This window comes from Ornithorhynchus anatinus, chromosome 11 (genome assembly GCF_004115215.2).
Source record: "Ornithorhynchus anatinus isolate Pmale09 chromosome 11, mOrnAna1.pri.v4, whole genome shotgun sequence".
Classification (NCBI taxonomy): domain Eukaryota; kingdom Metazoa; phylum Chordata; class Mammalia; order Monotremata; family Ornithorhynchidae; genus Ornithorhynchus; species Ornithorhynchus anatinus.
This window is the reverse complement of record NC_041738.1, coordinates 13556931-13579451: the sequence shown is the minus strand read 5'-3', so window position 1 is coordinate 13579451 and position 22521 is coordinate 13556931. Positions and strand designations below refer to the sequence as shown.

Here is a 22521-nt window from a genome sequence, read left to right as displayed (position 1 = left end):
TGAAAGTGGTGGAGGCGGGAGCCCACATCCTCCGAGCTCTCACCACGAGGCCCCAGTGCTCCTGCGACGCTTCTGCTACCGAGAAGCAGCGGGGCTCAGTGGAAAGAGCCGGGCCTCGGGCCTCAGAGGTCATGGGTTCGACTCCCGGCCCTGCCGCTTCTCAGCTCCGCGACTCTGGGCGAGTCACTTCACTTCTCTGCACCTCGGTTCCCCCATCTGGAAAACGGGGATGAAGCCCGCGAGCCTCACGTGGGACCGCCCGCTGACCCCGCGTCTCCCCCAGCGCTTGGAACAGTGCTCCGCACCTAGTAAGCGCTTAACCAATACCAACGTTATTATTATTATCGTTCTGCGGCAGGGAGTGCCCTGGGGGTGCCCGGGGCGTGGGAAAGGGGCACGGGGTGGGCAAGGAGGGGACGCCGGGGTCGCGGCCTGCAGGGACACTGGCTCTCCTATAACTTGGCATCTGTCAGTGTTCCCATACCAGGTGCTATTTCGAGAGTCCCTGGCATGTGGGGGGCGGGGAAGGGGGCGAGGGGCGAGGCCGGGGGGCCAGTTGGCCTGGCTGGGTTTTGGGGCGGGGGGCTCCCCCCGTAGTTACAACCTACGGCCACTTGGAGGCTCCAGAGCTCACGTCCAGCACAGCCCCAGGGGGGGAAGGCCAAAGATGCTATTTGCTGAGCGCTTCCCCGCTGTACTAAGCGCCGGCGTGGACCCAAGCCAAGAGGGGTTGGACGTGGTCCCCGTCCCACGTGAGGGGGGCTCCATCTCCCTCCCCTTTTTCCAGATGGGAGAACTGAGCCCGTCCTGGGCCCGGACGGTCTCCGTCGGGGGCCGGATTGCCATAATAACGTTGGTACTGGTTAAGCGCTTCCTATGTGCGGAGCACTGTTCTAGGCGCTGGGGGAGATACGGGGTCATCAGGAGGTGAGGCTCACAGTCTTCATCCCCATTTGACAGATGAGGTCACTGAGGCCCAGAGAAGCAAAGTGACTTAGTAATAATAATGTGGGTATTTGTTAAGCGCTTACTATGTGCAGAGCACTGTTCTAAGCGCTGGGGGAGATACAGGGTCACCAGGAGGTGAGGCTCACAGTCTTCATCCCCATTTGACAGATGAGGTCACTGAGGCCCAGAGAAGCAAAGTGATTTAATAATAATAATGTGGGTATTTGTTAAGCACTTACTATGTGCAGAGCACTGTTCTAAGCGCTGGGGGAGATACAGGGTCACCAGGAGGTGAGGCTCACAGTCTTCATCCCCATTTGACAGATGAGATCACTGAGGCCCAGAGAAGTGAAGTGACTTAATAATATTAATGTGGGTATTTGTTAAGCACTTACTATGTGCAGAGCACTGTTCTAAGCGCTGGGGTAGACACAGGAGAATCAGGTTGTCCCACGTGGGGCTCACAGTCTTAATCCCCATTTTAATAATAATAATAATGTTGGTATTTGTTAAGTGCTTACTATGTGCAGAGCACTGTTCTAAGCGCTGGGGGAGATGCAGGATCATCAGGTGGTCCCACGTGGGGTTCACAGTCTTCATCCCCATTTTACAGATGAGGGAACTGAGGCCCAGAGAAGTGAAGTGACTTGCCCACAGTCCCACAGCTGACAAGTGGCAGGGCTGGGATTCAAACCCGTGATCTCTGACTCCCAAGCCCAGGCTCTTTCCACTGAGCCGCGCTGCTTCTCTGTACTTTCCAAGCGCTTAGTACGGTGCTCTGCCCTCACAGTAAGCGTTCGAGCGATGCGACTGAATGAATGATGTGTGACCTGCCCAAGCCACCCAGCGGACGAGTGGCGGAGCTGGGATTAGAACCCACGACCTTCTGACTCCCAAGCTTGTGCTCTAGCCGCTAGGCCGTGCTGCTTTCCCAAATGTAGAAGCAGCGTGGCTCGGTGGAAAGAGCCTGGGCTTGGGAGTCGGAGGTCATGGGTTTGAATCCCGGCTCCGCCGCTTGTCAGCTGTGGGACGGTGGGCAAGTCACTTCACTTCTCTGGGCCTCAGTTACCTCAACTGTTAAATGGGAATGAAGATTGTGAGCCTCACGTGGGACAATCTGATTACCCTGTATCTCCCCCAGCGCTTAGAACAGTGCTCTGCACATAGTAAGCACTTAACAGATAGCAACAAATGGGTTGGGGTGGGGGGCGGGCCTGGAGAAATGGCTGGGGACCCCCAGGTTCTCCAGGCTGGGTCTTCCATCCCCCAGATTTGTCTGGCCGCCTTACTAGAGGAAGGGGGAAATGCAGAGGCACCCTCAGCTCTCTTCCCTTTTCCCATCCTGGCAGCCCCTGCCTTTTGGGGGGAGGGAAGAGTATTTATTAATAATAATTGTGGTACTTGTTAACGCTTACTATGTGCCAGGCACTGAACTATGCGCTGAGGTAGATTCAAGGTAATCGGGTTGGACGCAGTCCCTGTCCCACACTGGGTTCACGGTCTTCATCCCCATTTTACAGATGAGGAAACCGAGGCACAGAGAAGTGAAGAGACTTGCCCAGGGTCATGCAGCAGGTAAGCTGCAGAGCTGGGATTAGAACCCAGGTCCTTCTGACTCCCAACCCCTTGCTCTAATGTGGTATTTGTTAAGCGATTACTCTGTGCCGGGCAGTGTCCTAAACGCTGAGGTGCATATAAGCAAATCGGGTTGGACATAGTCCCTGTCCCACGTGGGGCTCACAGTGTCAAACCCCATTTTATGGGTGAGGAAACCGAGGCACAGACGAGTGGCCGAGCAAGGATTAGAACCCATGACCTTCTGACTCCCAGGCCTCTGCTCTATCCACTAGGCCATGTAAAGCGTTTATTAGGTGCCCGGCACTGTATTAACCACGGGGGTAGATACAAGCCCATCAGGTTGGACACAATCTCTGTCCCTCATGGGGCTCACAATCTTAGTCCCCATTTTATTGATTTCTATTAATGTCTGTCTCCCCCTATAGACTATAAGCTCCTTCTGGGTGGGGAATCTGTCTGTTACATTCATTCACGCATTCAGTCGTATTTATTGAGCACTTAATATGTGCAGGGCACTGTACTAAGCGCTTGGGAGGGTACAATACTCTCAGACACATTCCCTGCCCACAGTGACCTTTCAGTGGGGAGCGGGGGGGGGAGATAGATATTACTGGAAATTAATTAAAAATATGTTCATAAATGCTGTGGGGCTGGGAGAACAAAGGGAGCAAGTCAGGGTGACGCAGAAGGGATTGGGAGAAGAGGAAAGGGGAGGTTTAGTCAGGGAAGGCCTCCTGGAGGAGACGTGCCTTCAATAAGGACTGGAAGGGGGTGAGAGTAATAGTCAATTGCAATTGTCCAATTTGTTATATTGGATCGTACTGTCCCAAGCACTTAGTACAGGGCTCGGCTCACAGTAAGCGCTCAATACATCTGATTGACTGCCTGACTTGGCTTGGGTGGCCTCTTCCCTCCCCGACGACGTTGTCGTGTAGGAATTTCCCTGGCAGAGACTGCTGGGATCCTCAGAGAAAGCGGGGGAACCAAGCCAGCACGGGTTTGGAAGTCCAAGGACCTGTGTTCTAATCCCCGCTCCGCCACTTCAATCGATCATATTTATTTTGAGCACTTACCGGGTGCAGAGCATTGTACTAAATGCTTGGGAGAGTAAAATATGTGACTTTGTTCGAGTCCCTTCACTTCTCTGTGCCTCAGTTACCTCACCTGTAAAATGGGGATGTAGAAGACTGTGAATCCCGTGTACCTCATTCCTAAATGCTTGGGGGAGTATAGTGAGTTTGGGTGAGTCCCTTCACTTCTCCGTGCCTCAGTTACCTCAGCTGTAAAATGGGGATGTAAAAGACTGGGAGCCTCGTGTGCCTCGTTCCTAAACCCTTGCGAGAGTATAGTGTGTGACTTTGGATGAGTCCCTTCACTTCTCTGTTCCTCAGTTACCTCATCTGTAAAATGGGGATGTAAAACGTGGGACAGGGACTGTATCCAACCTGATTAGCTTGTATCTACCCTAGCGCTAGTACAGCGCCTAGTCCATAGTAAACACTTAACAAGTACCATTAAAAAAAGAAAAAAAACCACATATTGCCGAAAATAATATAAAGCCAGGACTGGGGGGTATGGGACCTCCATGGGTGACAAGAAGCCCCATCCCCTGGAAGTGGTTGAGCACATTCATTCATTCAATCACATTTATTGAACGCTCACTGTGTGCAGAGCACTGTATTAAGCGCTTGGAAAGTACAATTCGGCAACAGATTGACAATCCCTATGTTCATACACTGTTAAGGGCAAGTCAAAAGGGAATCTTTGTCTCCCAGGACAGAGCGCAGGCCTGGGAGTCAGAAGGTCCTGGGTTCTGATCCCAGCTCCACCACTTGGGTCCACCCCAGCACTTAGTACAGTGCCTGGCACATAGTAAGCGCTTAACAATACCGTAATTATCATTAGCAAAATAATAATAATTACAATAGAACAATAGACAGAGTCCCTGCCCACGGCCAGCTCAGAGCAGAGGGGGAGGTGTAATAAGTGCCCTCTGCAAGGGCCAACATCCTTCAATCAGGACCCCTGACCATCTGGGGCGGGGGTGGTGTACGGACAGACAAATCTGGGTGACTCCAGACCCCTCCAGGTGCATCCCACTTTCCAGAGGAGTGAGGCCTGGAGGTGGGCCTCATGGGTCAATTTTCCCATTTTCAATGATCAATTTCCACCTCAAACCTGAGAATAATAATAATTATGGTATTTGCTTACTATGTGCTGGGCACTGTGCTAAGCCCTGGGGTGGACCGGCTCCCAGTTTCAGTCCCCATTTTTCAGATGAGGTAACTGAGGCCCAGAGAAGCAAAGTAACTTGCCCAAGGTCACCCAGCAAGACGGGCGGCAGACCTGCCCGCGTGGGGAGGGGGCGGCCCCTTTGTGTGAGTCCCGTCTCCCCACTCTGGAGCCAGAAAGCCTCTCAGAAGCAGCATGATGTAGTGGCTAGAGCCCGGGCCTGGGATTCAGAAGGTCTTGGGTTCTAATCCTGCCCGCTACTTGGCTGCCATGTGACCTTGGGCAAGGCACTTCCCTTCTCTGGGCCTCAGTTACCTCATCTGTAAAAGATTGACAATAATTATGGTTTTTGTTAAGCGCTTACTACGTGCCAGGCACTGTACTATGCCCTGGATACAAGTAAATATGGTTGGACACGGTCCCTGTCCCCCATGGGACTCAGAGTCTTAATCCCCCTTTTACAGATGAGGTAACTGAGATGCACAGACCAGTGAAGTGACTTGCCCAAGGTCACACAGCAGACAAGTGGCAGAGCCAGGATTAGAATTCATGACCTTCTGACTCTCAGGCCCGTGCTCTCTCCACTACACCACGCTGCTTCCCCATGTGGGGATTGGGCCGGTGAGCTCTTTGTGGGACAGTGACTGTGACCCATCCGATTTGCCTGTAATAATAACAATAACGACGGTATCTGTTAAGCACTTACTATGTGCCAAGCATTCATTCATTCAATCGTATTTATTGAGCACTTACTGTATGCAGAGCACTGTACTGTTCTAAGCACGCAGAGTAGACACAAGGTGATTTGGTTGTCCCATGTGGGGCTCACAGTCTTAATCCCCATTTTACAGATGAGGTAACTGAGGCACAAAGAAGTGATGTGACCTGCCCAAAGTCACCCAGCTGATAGGTGGTGGAGGCAGAATTAGAACCCACAACCTCTGACTCCCAAGCCTGTGCTCTTTCTCCTAAGCCACACTTTGCCTCTGTATTCCCCCCTCAGGGCTTAGTACAATGCCTGATAATAATAATAATGCTGATATTTGTTAAGCGCTTACTATGTGCCAAGCACTGTTCTAACCCCTGGGGCAGATACAAGGTAATCAGCCACGTGGGGCTCTCAGTCTTCATCCCATTTTACAGATGAAGTAGCTGAGGCACAAAGAAGGTAATCAGCTTGCCCAAGGACACACAGCAGACAAGGGCCGGAGTCAGGATTAGAACCCACGTCCTCCGACTCCCAAGCCCCGGCTCTTTCCATTGAGCTGCGCTACTTCTTTTATGTGCCTTGCACATAACAAACACCATTCTTCTTTTTCTTCTTCTTCTTCTTCTGCAGGGCGGCCAGCAGTTAGCAACCCTCGGCTTGCTCTCCGTGTCTCTAAATAGTGCGTTGAGTCCAGGCTTATTTAAAGCGACTTCCCAAAAACATGTTTTGCAGCAACGCAGGGTTAGGAATTTCCTGTGGCCAAGAGGAGGGGAGAGGGAGAGATGGAGAGGGAGGAAGGGGAGGGGGAGAGAGGTAGTAATAATAATAATAACGATGGCATTTATTAAGCACTTATGTCAAGCACTGTTCTAAGCGCTGGGGAGGATACAAGGTCATCAGGTTGTCCCCCGTGGGGCTCACAGTCTCCATCCCCATTTTCCAGATGAGGGCACTGAGGCCCAGAGAGGTGAAGTGAGTGGCCCAAAGTCACACAGCTGACATAATAATAATAATAATTATGTCGGTATTTGTTAAGCGCTTACTATGTGCTGAGCACTGTTCTAAGCGCTGGGGCAGACACAGGGGAATCAGGTTGTCCCACGTGGGGCTCACAGTCTTCATCCCCATTTTACAGATGAGGGAACTGAGTCACCGAGAAGTGAAGTGACTTGCCTAAAGTCACACAGCTGACAAGTGGCCGAGCCGGGATTCGAACCTATGACCTCTGACTCCAAAGCCCGTGCTCTTTCCACTGAGCCACGCTGCTTCTCTAAAATAATAATAATAATGATGGCATTTAGGCTCTTACTATGGGCCAAGCACTGTTCTAAGCACTGGGGAGGATACAAGATCATCAGGTTGTCCCCCATGGGGCTCAGTGTCTCCATCCCCATTTTCCGGATGAGGGAACTGAGGCACAGAGAACAATAATAATAATGATGCTCGTATTTGTGAAGTACTTACTAAGGGCCAAGCACTGCTCTAAGCACTGGGGGGGAACACACACACACACACAAGGCCATCAGGTTGTCCCCTGTGGGACTCAGTCTCCATCCCCATTTTCCAGATGGAGCCCAGAGAAGTGAAATGACTTGCCCAAAGCTGACAATTGGGGGGGGGGGATTGGAAGCCATGACCTCTGACCCCCCAGGCCGGCCTCTTTCCACTGAGTCACAATGCTCTTTGATGGAGAGAGATGGGGGAGAGATAAGGGGAGAGACAGGGGGAGAAACAGGGAGACGGGGGAGAGAGACGGGGACAGACTGGGGGAGAGGCAGGGGGGCAGGGGGAGAGACAGGGGGAGAGACTGGCAGAGAGACAGGGAGAGACTGGGGAAGAGAGATGGGGGAGAGAGACTGGGAGACAGGGGAAGAGACAGAGAGAGACTGGGAGAGAGACAGGGAGGGAGGGGAAGAGACGGGGGAGAGAGAGACAGACAGGGAGAGAGACAGGGGAGAGACTGGGGGAGAGGCGGGGGAGAGGCAGGGGGAGAGACTGGCAGAGAGACAGGGAGAGACTGGGGGAGAGAGATGGGGGAGAGGCGGGGGAGAGAGGGGGGAGAGACACTGGGAGACAGGGGAAGAGACAGAGGGAGAGACTGGGGGGGGAGAGATGGGGGAGAGAGGGGAGAGACGCTGGGAGACAGGGGAAGAGACACAGAGAGAGAGACTGGGAGAAAGACAGGGAGGGGAAGAGACGGGGGGAGAGACAGGGCGAGAGACTGGGGGAGAGACTGGGAGAGAGACAGAGAGACTGGGAGAGAGACAGGGAGGGAGGAGAAGAGACAGGGGGAGAGAGAGAGACAGGGAGAGAGAGACAGTGAGAGACAGGGAGAGAGACAGAAGGCGGGGGGGAGGGAGGGGAGGGCAGTGCGCAGGCGCAGTGTCTTGGCTCGGCGGCGGCCACGTGCCCCACCCCCTCGCACATGGCCCTGCAGCAGGGCTGTTTATTAGCGGCTTGTTGTGGTAAAAATGGAGCAGCCCTCACATGCACCGGCCATGTGACCGAGCCCCGCGCGCGCACCCCCGGCCAGACGCGCACGAGGCCCGCGCACGCGCCCGAGGCCCCCGCCAGCGCCCAAAGCCGGCGGCAGCCGGGAGGGGGCGCAACGCAGGGCGGGAGCGGCCTGGATCCGTGCGCCTGGCCTGCTCCTGCTCCTGCTCCTGCCAGCCGTGCCCTCCTCTGCCCTCCCCGGTGCCCCCTGTGCCCCCCGGCCCGGCCCGGCCCGGCCGGGCTTCAGAGAGGAGGGCCACCTCTTCCCCCTCCCCCGGGCCTCCCGTCTCTCCGCCGGTGACCCCCTTTCGGGGACCGCGGCGCCTCCTGCCCGGGGAATGTGGGCTGCGCCCAAGTCAGGCGGACAGTAGGTTAGCAGGAACAACCCAGCCAAACGCGCCCGACCTACATTCCCTCCTCACACCAAAACTTTCGCAGATCCTGCAATGCAGAGCTGGGCTTTTTCCTTCCGACTCCTTTTTTTTTTTTTCAGTGCCCTCCGCCGGGCCCCTGAGCTCGTTTAGCATTTCTGCAACCGGCAGATTTTTTTTTTTTTCCAGGGTGCAAACGTTGCATCTTAATTAGCTCGGGCCCCAGCATACTGCATTGAATATTTCATTTACAAATCGCTGATTTATCCCCCACCTCCAGGGAAAAGGGGGGGCGGGGGAGGAGAGGCCCGATGTTCCCAGAGTCGCAGCCCACTCCCCTCCCCCGCTGGCAGCAGCTGTCCTGCCAGGCAGGGGAGGGAGTGGGGAGCGGGCTATCCTCCTGGTTTGGGGTGCAGGCTAAGGAGGTGGGCAGAGGGGAGCCCACCTAGGCCCTGCCCGCCCCAAGACCCTCAAATACGGAGGTGACATTGAACTTTGATACCCCCCCACCTCCCTGCTTCTTCTCGTGTGCCAGTTGCGTGTTTAAGCGCAGGGAAGAGCAACACACGGACCCTCACCACCTGCACCGAGTGCCATCCTCCCTCCCGGGTGGCTCACGAGGACAACCGGGAGCCCCGACCGCCCCCATTTAGCCGTAGGGGTTTGGAGAGGGTCCCGGTCACCTAGGAGCAGCAGAGTAGGGGGGCGGTGGTGGTGATCGGGTCCCCGGGGGTTGGCGGAGGGCCTGGGCCAAGCGGCGGGGCGGTAGAGCCGCGTTGCTCCGTCCCACTCCCCCAAATGCAGAAGCAGCATGGCTTAATGGAGAGAGGACGGGCCTGGGAGTCAGAAGGACCCGGGTTCTAATCTCTGCTCCGCCACCCGTCGGCAGTGGGACCGTGGCAAGTCGCTTCACCTCTCTGGGCCTCATCTGTAAAATGGGGATGAGGGGAAGCCCCGTGTGGGACAGGGACCGTTTCCAACCTAACTCGAATCCTCCGGGGCACTTAGAGCCTGGCACAAAGTGCTTTACAAAGTGCATAATTATTATAATTGTTTACAGTGCTCTGCACGCAGTAAGGGCTAAATAAATACCGTCCCCTCTCCTGTTCTTCTGGATTCTCCCAGCTCTGCAGAGGACTTGGGTCTGCCAAGGGGCCTCTGCACGAAACGGCAGGAGAGGGGCTTCAACCCTGTAGTTTCCCACCTCCCCAGAATTCTCCAACCCCCCGGGATCCGCTACCAAATGCAGGTTCCTTCTTGGGGCGAGGTAGCGACAACCTCCCACCTCGTCTCCAGATTTAGGAATGGACTCCATGGTAAGTGCCGAGGCGTCCGTGTTCAGAAGGCTGACGACAGGATCTCTCTGCAAAGGGAATTGGAGGGGTGGGGAGGGGGTGAACGGCGGGGTCTCTCTCCGCAGCATTGATCCCCGGGTGAGGTGGTGGGGACGGGTGCCTCGGCGGCAGGACCCAGGACCCGGGTCTCCTCACCTTCTCCTGGAGGAAGGAGAAAGAGGCGGCAGACAGAAGAAGGCTCAGGACAGCAGGGCAGTTCCTGTCCCCTTTCTGCTCAGCACCAAAGTCTTCTGGGGGCTGCCAAGCCCGGTTGAACCCCAGGGGGAAAGGGAGAAAGGAGGTTAAAATAAGGGAGAAGAGGTCCCGGGCTGCATCTCATGGCTTAGTGGAAAGAGCCCAGGCTTGGGAATCAGAGGTCGTGGGTTCCAATCCCCATGCCACCACTTGTCTGCTGTGTGACCTTAGGCAAATCACTTAACCTCTCTGTGCCTCAGCTACCTCATCTGTAAAATGGGGATGGAGACTGTGAGCCTCACGTGGGACCACCTGATTACCTTGTATTTACCCCAGTCCTTAGAACAGTGCTTGGCACATAGTAAACGCTTAACAAATACCAAAATTATTATCTCTAGCCCTTCCCCCCATCCTTTCCTATGTCTTCAGCCATCTAGAAGTGGCAACTCCATAGATCAGATTGAAGATCCAAAGTCCATGGAAGGGCCGTGCCATCCCCCCTCCCCTGCAGGGCTCCTCTCGTGGGGTGCTCAGCCTCCTCCAACCCCCTCACAAGGGCAGGCAAGGAGGGCAGTCGACACCATTTTTTGTAAAAAATGGCATTTGTTAAGCACTATCTCCCAGGCACTGTACCTTTCCCTCCCCTAGACTGTAAACTCGGTATGGGCAAGGACTGTCCTTGTTGTGGACAAGGAAAGACCTCGTTGTGGGGAACGAACCGAATGAATGTACTAAGGACTGGGATGCATTCGGGTTAGGTCGGACACAGTTCATGTCCCACATGGGGCTCACAGTCTTAATCTTCATTTTACAGAGGAGGTCACTGAGGCACAGAGAAGTGAAACGACACAGCAGACGAGCGGCAGAGTTGCGATTAAAACCCAGGTCCTTCTGATGTCCAGGCCCGGGCACTATCCACCAGGCCACACTGCTTCCCAATTTAGGTGTTAAAACATGCCAGGCAAAATCCCCAGTGGGGCCAACTCCCCAGATCCCCAGGGCTGGGCATTCCCTGCCAGATAGAAAATAGAGGGGACCGACACCCGCAGCTCCCTTAACCCCCTCCCCGCCACCTCTCCGAGCTGCAAACACCCTTTGGGTTGGGCTCACAGGGACTGAGGATAGAACCCGGCAGATCTTCAGGCAAAACTACCCCTAACGCTCCCTGGGAGAGAGGAGTGAGCGCCTTGCACACAGTTAAGCACTCAATAAATACCATCGAGGACGATCATCCCCTTCTCCCCCGCTTCTCCCGTTCTCTTGCATCCTCCAGCTCTGCAGACGCCCCCCACGCCTCCAGAGAAGGTCCGTCTTTGCAGCCCCGAAGACTTGTATTTACCCCGGTGCTTAGAACAGTGCTTGGCACATAGTAGGCGCTTAACAAATATCACAATAGTTATTATCTTTAGCTCTTCGCCCATCCCTTCCTATCTCTTCAGCCATCTAGAAGTGGCAGCTCCATAGATCAGATTGAAGATCCAAAGTCCATGGAAGGGCCGTGTCATCCCCCCTCCCCTGCAGAGCTCTTCTTGTGGGGTGCTAAGCCCCCCCGGAACTCCGGGGACCCCCACACAAAGGTGGGCAAGGAGGGCAAACCTTGGGGAAGAATTAAGGGGGGCTGGACGGAGAGGCTAGAGTCCTGCCTCCTGGAAGAGCGTGGGGAGGCCTGCAGAGCTAGGAAAGAGGGACAGGGAATTGGGGGAGGGGGTGCCCTTTCATCACTCCACCTCGGGCAACCCTCTAGACGGTGAGCAGGGACTGCGTCTGTTGGCTGTGTAGCGCTCAGTACGGTGCTTTGCACACAGTAAGCGCTCAATAAATACGACAACGTACGAATGAACCCGTGGCCGGCAGAGCCGGCCTCCCCTAGGGGAACGGGAAAAGGGAGGGGTGGTGGTAACCGGACTGGGTGAGCTGCAAGGATGCACTCGAGCTAGATGTAGGTCACGGGTTTGACAGGCCGTGGCCACACTGGCAGAGCTGGAAAATCCCGCAGCAGAAAGAGCGGGTTTCGGCGGCGGCTGGTCCCGGAGGTCCCGCCTCGCCGCCCCCGACCCCCAACAGATGGGGGTCCGAGGGCCACCTCCGAGACAGGCCCCCTCCTCTCCCCGGGCCCCACCAGGGGTCTGGTGAGCGGAGGCCGGAGACACCTGCAGTCGCTCAAGGTCGCGCCTCGGTCTCAAGGTCGTGCTGGGGTAGAAGGGAGGCCTGCTGTCGGATTGGGCTAAATTTGGGATTCGGGACCCCGGAGAGGTCTTCCTAATCCCCTAAACTCTCCCGTCCCTCCTTTCCCCACCCCGCCCAGCTGTCCATGCAGTCTGCAACTTGAGCTGCCCGGGGTCTGGGTAGAAGGGGGCGGGGGGGTCCTCCTTGGGCCTCTCTCCCCTCCTCTCCCCCGAGAGTCGCCCCCCGCAACCTGCCCGGCTCTGGAAGTAGGGAAGGACCTCCGGAAATCCCAGATCCGGACAGGAGCCGGAGAGGGGGCGGGAGGGAAGCCGGGTCTCCCCGCCCCCACTTCCCACGGCCCAACCGGACCCAAGCTGTGCACAAACAACGCCAAGCCTTGCCAAGTCAGTAGGGAAAGGGCGCGTTTCCCTGGTTGGAAGAGCAGGCTCTCGGCGTCCCTGCCATCCCCTCCCCCACATTTGGAGGGAGTAAACAGCGGCTCTGGGTGTGTGTGGAGGGGAGAAAGTCATTCCCCGGGCAGGATAGAGAGGGTCATATACAGAGGGCCCAGCTACAGCCCTCCTCCCCCGAGAGGGGTCATCGAGCAGGGGTCGTCAGGGCGGGGGTCCGGATCAACTGTGGGCAGGAAGCATTCACTCAGTCGTATTTATTGAACGCACATCGTGTGCAGGGTCTGCGGATTCTGTTGAACTGCACTCTCCCAAGCGCTTAGGACGGTGCTCTGCACCTAGTAAGTGCTCGACAAATGCGACTGGTTGATACGTGGCCTTTGGAAGTGCAGCTGGGGAAAGCGCTGCACCAGACTGCATCCAGGTGGGAAAAGGGTGGGAGGAGGGGGAAAGAGAAACCATGGGGCCCAGGAGTCAGAAGGTCATGGGTACCACTGATCTTCTGTGTGACCTTGGGTAAGTCACTTTACTGTGCCTCAGTTACCTCATCTGTTAAATGAGGAGCGAGACTATGAGCCCCACATGGGACAGGGGCTGTGTCCAACCCGATTTGCCCACATTCCCCCCCCCCCCCAGCCCCGAGTGCTTGGCATATAGTAAGAACTTAAGCACCCCAATTATTACTAAACTGGTAAGCTCGTTGTGGACGGGGAACTCTGTTAGAGTGTACCCTCCCAGGCTCAGTGCTCTGCACACAGTAGGAGCTCAATAAATACGACTGATTGAAAAACAGAGTCTCAGATCCGTCGGCTACCCAGCGGCTCTTCCCCAACTCCCAACTGGGATTTTCCTGAAAAGTTTCTCCTTCGAGTCGGTCAGGCTCAGCCGCGCCCGGCCCGGCCCCTCCCAGATCCCCTGGGCTCTTGGGGAGCAGAGGAATTACTATCGAGGGCAAGGCGCCCTTTGCTGGTTATGGGGATGGCCCGGCTCCAGGAGCATCTATTAATAATAATAATGGTATTTGTTAAGCGCTTACTATGTGCCAAGCACTATTCTAAGCCCTGGAGTAGACACGAGGTAATCAGGTTGTCCCACGTAGGGCTCACAGTCTTAATCCCCATTTTACAGATGAGGTAACCAAGGCACTGAAAATAATAATAATATTGATAATTCTGGTATTGGTTAAGAGCTTACCGTGTGTCAGGCACTGTAATGAGCGCTGGAGTGGATTCCAACAAGTCCGGTTGGACACAGTCCCCGTCCCACACGGAGCTCACGGTCTTAATCTTCATTTTACAGAAGAGGCCACCGAGGTCCAGAGAAGCGAAGCGACCTGCTCAAAGTCACACAGCAGACACGCGGCGGAGAGGGGATTCGGATCCACGACCTTCTGACTCCCAAGCCCGCTTTTCTTTAGAGAAACAGTGGGGTTTACTGTAAAAAGCCCGGGCTTGGGAGTCAGAGGACTTGAGTTCTGACCCCGACTCCACCATTTGTCAGCTGTGTGACCTGGGGCAAGCCACTCGTCTTGCCTCAGTTACCTCCTCTGTAAAATGGGGATTGAGACAGTGAGTCCCACGTGGGATAACCCGAATACCTTGTATCTACCCCGCTGCTTAGAAGAGTGCTTGGCACAGAGTAAGAGCTTAACAAATATCATTACTATTATTATTTCCACCAAACCACGCTGCTTCTACCCGAGCCACGCTGTCCAGCGGCCTCCCTCCCGTCCTTCTTCCTGGGATGTCCCGGGCTCCCTCCGTCCAGGAGAGGCCCTCCCTCCGTCTTCCACCCCTCTGCCCCCCCGGGATCTACGGGCATTTTTCCCAGGCGATGCAATGGTCTCAGGGGCCCGGGGAAGGGAAGCGCCTGCAGCTCAGGTCACCTCAGGTCACCTCTGGTCCCAGGCAGGCCAGGCCTGGCTTCCCTAGCCAGCCCCGCACCCCTCCTCACCCCCGCCCTCTGGGCCTTTCATTCCATCATTCAATCGTACTTATTGAGCGCTTCCTACGTGCAGAGCACTGGACTAAGCGCTTGGAAGGTACAATTCGGCAACAGAGACGATCCCTGCCCAACGACGGGCTCACAGTCATAACGGGGGAGACAGCAAAACCGAACAAAACAAGTAGCCTGGCGCCAGTATCGGCAAGATACGTAGAATCGTAGATATGTTCACTCATTCAATCGTATTTATTGAGCGCTTCCTATGTGCAGAGCACTGGACTAAGCGCTTGGAATGGACAATTCGGCAACATGGAGACAATCCCTACGCAACGACGGGCTCGCGATCTAAACGGGGGAGATAGACAGCAAAGCAAAACACAACAAAACAAAACAAGACATCATCAAGATAAGTAGAATCATGGAGATAGACACCTCATTAACAAATAGGGTCATTAATATATAGAAATAAGCACAGTCCTGAGGGGAGGGGAATGGGGAAGAGGAGAGGGGGGAAGGAGGAGCAGAGGGAAAGGGGGAAATATGCAAAGTGCTGTGGGCAGGGGGAAGAGCAGAGGGAGGAGGGGAGGAGGAGCATGGGGAAAGGGGGAAATATGCACAGTGCCGTTGGGAGGGGGAAGAGCAGAGGGAAACGGGGAACTATGCACAGTGCTGTGAGAAGGGGAAAGAGCAGAGGAGAGGACGAGCAGAGGGAAAGGGGGAAATATGCAGTGCTGTGGGGAGGGGGAAGAGCAGAGGGAAATATGCACAGTGCTGTGGGAGGGGGAAATATGCAGAGTGCTGTGCGGGGGGGGGGGGGGAAGAGCAGAGGGACAGAGGGAATTATGCACAGTGCTGTGGGGAGGGGAAAGAGCAGAGGGAAAAAGGGGGGTGGGGGCCATAGGCAGAGTGCTGTGGGGAGGGGGAAGAGCCGAGGGAAATAGGCAGAGTGCTGGGGGGAGGGGGAAGAGCAGAGGAGGGGAGGAGGAGCAACCCCGGCCTGGGGTGAGCACCGCAATCACGTGAACCGTTCCCGTTTGCCAGCGCTGCAGAAAGGGCTCGGGCGGGCGGGCGGGCGACGTCCCGGGGAGCCTCCGACTTGCCAGTCACCCTGCGGGGGGGGATCCCCGGGCCGCTGCCCGCCCGCCCGCCCGCCTGCCTCCCCGCGTCCAGCCGCCCGCCTGCCTCCCCGGGCTCCCCGGGCGGACTACAAGTCCCGGCAGCCCCCGGGGCGGCGCAGGCGCACTAGCCGCCCTCCCCGCGGCTGGAAAAGTGTGTCACTGGGGCACGAGGCGCTCCCCGGGTCACGTGGTCCCCGCTCCAGGGCCGCGTGCGGGCCCGGGAGCCCGGGGCCGGCGGCGCCTGCGCAGAGCGGGGGCCCCGGCCCGAGGAGGGAGGCTTTGCAAAAGGCGGCCGAGCCGGGCGGAGCGGCGGACTGCAGCTGTGCCGGCGCGGGGCGCGCCCTCCCTCCCTCTCTCTCTCCCTCCCTTCCTTCCTTCCTTCCCCGCCGCATCGCCCCGCAGTCCCGGTGCACTGCGGAGCTTTCGTCCTCGCCCCCGCCCGGAGGACCTGGCCGGGCTTCCCCCCGCTGTGAATGACAGCCGGCGGGGGCTGAAGCCATGACGACCCTGGACTCCAACAACAACACAGGTACCCAGCCCCCCTGCCCTTGCCCTCGCTCTGGCGGACCCTTCCTCCTCCCGCGGGGCTGCGGACGGGGACGGGAGTGAGGCCGCCAACCGGGTGTCCCGTCCCGCCCCCCCCCCCGTTCGACCCCCTTTTTGGGGGGGTAACCCGCCGGGCCACCTCCCTTTGGGGAGCGGACCCGCGGGACCCGCCCCCCGCTCCTTAAAGCTCGGGCCCCGGGAGGGCCGCGGAGACCCCGCCCCCGCCCCCCCGGAGGCCGGTTTGGGGGGTCTGTCGGGTTTGGGGGGTCGGGGAGGGGGGAGACGCGGGTGCTGGGGGCGGGCGGGGGAGCGGCTTGGCGTCCCCGGGGCCCCCCGGCCGCCTCACATGGCCGCCGCCGCGGGCCCACGTGCTGCGTTTGTTTTCATTCAGCGGCGCCGGCCGCCGCTCTCCCATTGGCCGGCGCCTCCCGGCCCCGTTACATAATGAGCCCCGCCTCCCCCGTCGCCCGGGCGACGCGCCGCCCCGCCCCTCCGTCGCCCCGGCGACGCCCCGCCCCGCCCCTCCGTCGCCCCGGCGACGCGCGGCCCCGCCCCCGGCCTGCCGGGAAGCGGGGGGGGCGGGGCCGGGGGGGCCCGGGGTTCCTCGTTGGGCGGCCACGTGCCGGCGGCGCACGTGGAGGGGGGACGTGAGGCCCCCGGGGGGGGCGGGGCCCCGGGCCCCTCCCGCTTCCTTCCTCCTGCCGCCTCCCCGCCCCCCTTCCCCCCCCCCCCCCCAGGCTCGGAGAGTTTGGGGTCTCCCGCTTCTTGGCGTTTAAAAAACAACACCCCCCCCCCCCCCGCCCCGAAACTCCCCCCGGGGGTGTGTGTTGTGCAACCAGTTGAGGAGGGAGGACAGGTTCACCAGGGCCGGGCCCGGGGACGTTTCCGGTGCTGCAGCCGGCGGGGTGTTGCCCTTTGGGGTGGGCAGAGCTGCTCTTCAGCCTCTGCAGAGCCCCCCCGGGGTGGGGGGCATCCCTTTCCTCCCGGTGGGTGGCCTCTAGCCAAAAGGGTGGTCACCCGCTGGCTCCCATTCCTCCCGGTGGGTGGCTTCTAGCCAAAAGGATCGGCACCCGGTGGCTCCCTTTCCTCCCGGTGGGTGGCCTCTGGCCAAAAGGGTGGGCACCCGGTGGCTTCCCTTTCCTCCCGGTGGGTGGCCTCCAGCCCAGAGTGGGCACCCGGTGGCTTCCCTTTCCTCCTGCTGGGTGGCCTCTGGCCAAAAGGGTGGACACCCGGTGGCTCCCCTTTCCTCTTGGTGGGTGGTCTCTAGCCAAAAGGGTGGGCACCCGGTTGCCTCCTTTTTCTCCTGCTGGGAAGCCTCTAGACAAAAAGGTGGGCCCCCGGTGGCTTCCTTTTTCTCCTGGTGGGTAGTCTCTAGCCCAAAGAGCGGGCACCCGGTGGCTTCCCTTTCCTCCTGGTGGTTAGCCTCTAGCCAAAAGGGTGGGCACCCGGTGGCTCCCTTTCCTCCTGGTGGTTAGCCTCAAGTCAAAAGGGTGGGCACCCTGTGGCTCCCCTTTCTTCCTGGTGGGTAGCCTTGAACCAAAAGGGTGGGCATCCTGTGGCTGCCCCCCCACCCCCGGTCCTGGCCGAGTTGGTGCTGATGCCCATCCGAGGGATAGAGTTGGTCCGGTGCCTCCTTCCACCGCGCCAGGGGTCTGAGAGGGAGGGGAGGGTCCCCGAGCCACCCCCCCACCCTGTGCAGTCTCCATGGGCACCTGGGGGAAAGCTGGGCATCCGGTGCCTTGAAGGTTTGCAGCTGAAAAGGGCATTTTCCCCTCCCCTCTTGGCTTCCTCTCCTGCTGGGGAAGCAGAAAGCCCCCACCCTGCCTCCCTGGGGTGGCCAGCTGACCCCCCCGGGGGCGAGGAGAAAATGCAGGGGCTATTCCTGGCTCCTCCCAGTCCCTCCCCTCCCCCCAGCCCCGCGTAACTAGGTCGCCGCTGCCAGCCTCGGCTGCCCGTGTGCCCCACAGAGGGCACCTCGGGGCGAGGCGGCAGCCAGGGCTCCCGCACGTGTGCGCCTGGCTGGCACACGTGCGCCTGTGTGTGCGGGGTCCTGACCTTCCCCGCCGGGGCAGGGCCCGGAGATCGGCGGGGAGGAGGACGCTGGCGGTGCCGGGCCTGCCCTCTCCCGACCTCCAGTCAGAGGGAGCGGGGCGGTGCCTGGGTTCCCCGGGCGGGGGAGGGGGAGCCCCGCGGGGAAGACTGCCGCGAAGGATCCAGGGCAGCCGCGATACCCTCCGCGGGTGTCCCCCGTTCTCCTTCTGTCGGTCTCTCTCTCCCCCGCCCCCCCCTCAGGTGGCGTCATCTCTTACATCGGCTCCAACGGCTCGTCCCCCAGCTGTACCAGCCCCGTCTCCCTGTGCGGCGACGGCTCCAACGGCGCTTTCCAGACCCTGGCCCACGTCTTCCCCACCTACTTCCCGCCCTCGCCCACCGGCTCCCTCACCCAGGATGGGCGACCCTGCGGCGGAGGCCCCTCCGGGCTCGGCGAGGAGACCTCGCCCCCGCCCTCCTCGTCGTCGTCGTCGTCCTCCTCCTCCTCCTTCTATGGCGGGGGCTCCCCCGGGGGCCTGCAGGTGGCCCTGGATGACAGGAGCCGAGTCTCTCCCAGCAAAAACGGCGGCGGCGGAGGCGGCGTCACCAGTGAGTCGCCCCGAGATTGTCCGGGGGTACGGGCAGCCGGGGGTGGGTTCCTTCGGGGGGCCGGGGACGACCGCCGCGGACCCTTGTCCCTCCGGCCGGGGAACCCCGGCCCCAGAGACGTTCCTGCCGACCCGCTGACGGACCCCAGAACCGCACGCCTGTGCTCCCCACCCTGTAGGTGCCCCTGTTCGGCGTCAGGACCACCCCCCCCCCGCCGCCCCCTTTTTGAGTAGTGGCATTCAAGAGTCTGACGATCTTCCTCCTCTTCCCTCCCCCGCCCGCAGAGCTGAACGGCATGGTGCTGCTCTGCAGAGTCTGCGGAGACGTGGCCTCCGGCTTCCACTATGGGGTGCACGCTTGTGAAGGCTGTAAGGTGAGCGGGGTGGGGGCCGGTGCGGGGGCGCGCCGGGCAGAGCCCCCCCGCTCCCTCTGGCCGACACCCCCGTCCCCTCCCCTCCCCCCAGGGCTTCTTCCGCCGCAGCATCCAGCAGAACATCCAATACAAGAAGTGTCTGAAGAACGACGCCTGCTCCATCGTCCGCATCAACCGCAACCGCTGCCAGCAGTGTCGCTTCAAGAAGTGCCTGGCCGTGGGCATGTCCCGAGATGGTGAGCCCGTCCGTCCCGGAAACCACGGGATGCCAACGGCCCGGGGCTGCTCTCCGGTCCTCGTTGGGTCCGGGCCCCACTCCTCCCTGAGCGCCCTCCCCCCTTTTTTAAAAAAGGCATTTGGCGAGCGTTTATGATGTGCCGAGCGCTGTACTAAACCACTTTTTAACAACGGTTTCAGAGCCAGGCACTGTACTGAGCGCTTCGGTAGATTCAAGGCAATCCGGTTGGACCCAGTCCCCGGCCCATTTGAAGCTCGTAGTCTTAATCCCCACGTTACAGCTGAGGTAGCTGAGGCACTGAGAATTTAAGCGACTTGCCCAGGTGACACGGCAGACAAAAGCAGTGTGATCTAGCGGTTAGAGCACGGACCTGGCAGTCAGAAGGACCTGGGTTCTATTTCCGGCCCCGCCGCTGGTCTGCTGCGTGATCTTGGGCGAGTCACGCTTCATCTCTCGGGGCCTCAGTTTCCTCCTCTGGAAAATGGGGGTTAAGACCGTGAGCCCCATGTGGGACTGTGTCCAACCCGGATCATTTTGTGTCTACCCCCGGGGCTTAGTATAGTGTCTGGTACACAGTGAGCGCTTAACAGATTCCCTAAGAAAGGGGCGCGGCCACCACTTGACTCTCTTCCTCTAAACTGTGAGCTTGTTGTGAGCAGGAACGTGTCTTTCTCGTAGTACTTTCCCAAGCGCCTAGTACAGTACTTTGCACGCGATAGGCGCTCAATAAATGCGATTGGGTGAACGAACGAATGAAAGGACCAGAACTCCAGTCCTCGCGACTCGCAGGGCGCTATGCTCTATACCCTAGGCCACCCTGCTTCTCGCGCTGCCCTCCCCTGCCCCGTGGCCGCGATGGGAGCCGAAACGCACCCCTGAACCCCCTCTCCTCCCCGTAGCTGTGCGTTTCGGCCGGATCCCCAAGCGGGAGAAGCAGCGGATGTTGGCGGAGATGCAGAGCGCCATGAACCTGGCCAACAACCAGCTCAACAACCCGGGCTCCTGCCCGCCCGAGGCCTCGCCCGGCGGCCGCCAGTCGGCCCGCAGCTCCACCCCCCCGGTCCCGCCCGGCCTGCCGGCGGCCCCCTTCTCCCCGTTCCCCCCGCAGCTGACCCCGCCCCGCTCGCCCAGCCCCGAGGGCACGGTGGAGGACGTGATCCTGCAGGTGGCCCGGGCGCACAAGGAGATCTTCACCTACGCCCACGACAAGCTGGGCCCCGGCCCGGCCCCGCCCCCGCCGCCCCGCAGCCCCAACGCCAACCAGGTCCCGGGCGCCCCGCCCCCCGCCCGCCCACCCTGCTGGGACCCCCGCTGCTACCCCCCGCCCCCGCCCGACGACAACGACGCCGCCGCCGCCCAGCGCCACAACGAGGTGCGCAACGGGCAGCGCCTGCCGTCCGGCCCGCTCTATCCGGGCCCGCCGCCCGCCTGGCCGGCTGGCCCCGCCCACCACCCCTGCCACCAGGGCAATGGAAACGGGCACCGGCTCTGCCCCACTCACCCCGTGTACCCAGGCCCGGAGGGCGAGGCCCCCGGCGGGCAGGGCCGCCCCTGGGCCGGCGGCGCCAAGGACGTCCTGCTGGTGAGGGGGCGGGGTGCGGGCGTCGGGGCGGGGGTCCCGGGCCACGGGGGCGCTGCCGGCGGCTGCGTGACGCCCCTCGCCCGTCTCCCTCCAGGCGTGCCCCATGAACACGAATCCGCACGGCCGCAGCGGACGCACCGTCCAGGAGATCTGGGAGGACTTCTCGCTCAGCTTCACGCCCGCCGTGCGCGAGGTGGTGGAGTTCGCCAAGCACATTCCCGGCTTCCGCGACCTCTCGCAGCACGACCAGGTCACCCTGCTCAAGGCCGGCACCTTTGAGGTGGGTAGCGCCACCTCCCCTCCTCCCCAGCCCTCCAGGCCTCGGGGTGCCCCGGTGCGACCCGTGGCCACCACGGGCCCGTCTGGGCCCTGCCCGCTCTCTCCTTCACGCCCATCTCCCGGCTGGGCCGTCCTTGCTGCCGGCTCCATCCCTCTTGCTCGGGGGTCAACCCCATCCAACCTTCTTCCGTCGGGAGAGGGGTCGCTTGGCGTCGGCCCCGCCCTCGGTGCCCGTGCCTGACCCCTGCCCTCCTCGAAAGCAGGTGTTGATGGTCCGCTTCGCGTCGCTGTTCAACGTGAAGGAGCAGACGGTGATGTTCATGAGCCGCACGACGTACAGCCTGCAGGAGCTGGGGGCCATGGGCATGGGCGACCTGCTGGCGGCCATGTTCGACTTCAGCGAGAAGCTCAGCTCCCTGGCCCTCACCGAGGAGGAGCTGGGCCTCTTCACCGCCGTCGTCCTTGTCTCCGCAGGTGCGTCTGCCGCGGCAGAGGGAGCCGGGCGAGGCGGCTGGGCCCGTCGGGTTGCTGAGACTCGCAGGGCCTGGAGTCCCAGCAGGCCCCCAGACCTCCTCTGGAGCGCCCGCACTGCTTCTCCCCCAACTCCGAACCCCGCTTCTTCCCGGAGCCTGACTCTCCTCCCGCCACCTTCCTCCTTCTCCTCCTCAGACCGCTCGGGCATGGAGAACATGGCATCGGTGGAGCAGCTGCAGGAGACGCTGATCCGGGCGCTGCGGGCCCTGGTGCTGAAGAACCGCCCGGCCGAGACGTCCCGCTTCACCAAGCTGCTGCTCAAGCTGCCCGATCTGCGCACGCTGAACAACATGCATTCCGAGAAGCTCCTGTCCTTCCGCGTGGACGCCCAGTGAGCCCACCCCTTCCCCCTCCTCCCCCGGCCCGCCCCCCCTGCTCTCCTTGCCGGATCTTATTTATATTGTTATAAAATATTCCACGGAAGGGACGAGCCTCGGGACATCGGAGCCTTCTTGTAAATACACCTCCCCCCGCCCCAGCCCCCCCGGAATCCGGGCCGAGGCCGGCAGTGCCGTCCCGCCCCCGGTCCGCCGTCCCCACCCTCCCCCCAGTCATCTCCCTCCCCAAGCCCCTGTGTGCTCTGTGCCCATTTCAAATCCACCCGTTCACGTCTGCTCTGCCTTCTGTGGTGTGTACCCGGGTCGGCCGGGGGCGGGGGGAGGAGGGTCCGAGGGGAGACGTGAGCCGGCGCTGCCCGGCCCACCTGGACAGGGGGTACCCCCTCCCCCCGCCCCGCCCTCCCCAGTCCGGCGCCCTGCAGCTCCTGGCCAGGAGTGGCGGCAGGCGGAAGATCTGACCAAGGGGCGGGGGGCAGGAGACACGTAGAGGGCG

The 22521-nt window shown here is 60.2% G+C and overlaps 1 protein-coding gene and 1 long non-coding RNA gene across 2 annotated transcripts; one reads left to right on the top strand and one right to left on the bottom strand.

Moving 5' to 3' along the window:
- Positions 1 to 5987: 5987 nt before the first annotated feature.
- Positions 5988 to 9913, bottom strand: LOC120638710. Its single transcript, XR_005660596.1, has 3 exons — positions 9822 to 9913; positions 9617 to 9694; positions 5988 to 6220 (listed from the first exon to the last, which is right to left on the bottom strand). It is a non-coding gene; the product is annotated as an uncharacterized LOC120638710 (long non-coding RNA).
- Positions 9914 to 15571: 5658 nt separating this feature from the next.
- Positions 15572 to 22303, top strand: NR1D1 (nuclear receptor subfamily 1 group D member 1). Its single transcript, XM_029075118.2, has 8 exons — positions 15572 to 16027; positions 18337 to 18684; positions 18969 to 19057; positions 19149 to 19293; positions 20195 to 20877; positions 20972 to 21157; positions 21420 to 21630; positions 21826 to 22303. Exons 1-8 carry the CDS (start codon positions 15997 to 15999, stop codon positions 22023 to 22025), a joined length of 1893 nt encoding a protein of 630 aa, XP_028930951.1. The 5' UTR covers positions 15572 to 15996; the 3' UTR covers positions 22026 to 22303.
- The last annotated feature ends 218 nt before the right edge of the window (positions 22304 to 22521 follow it).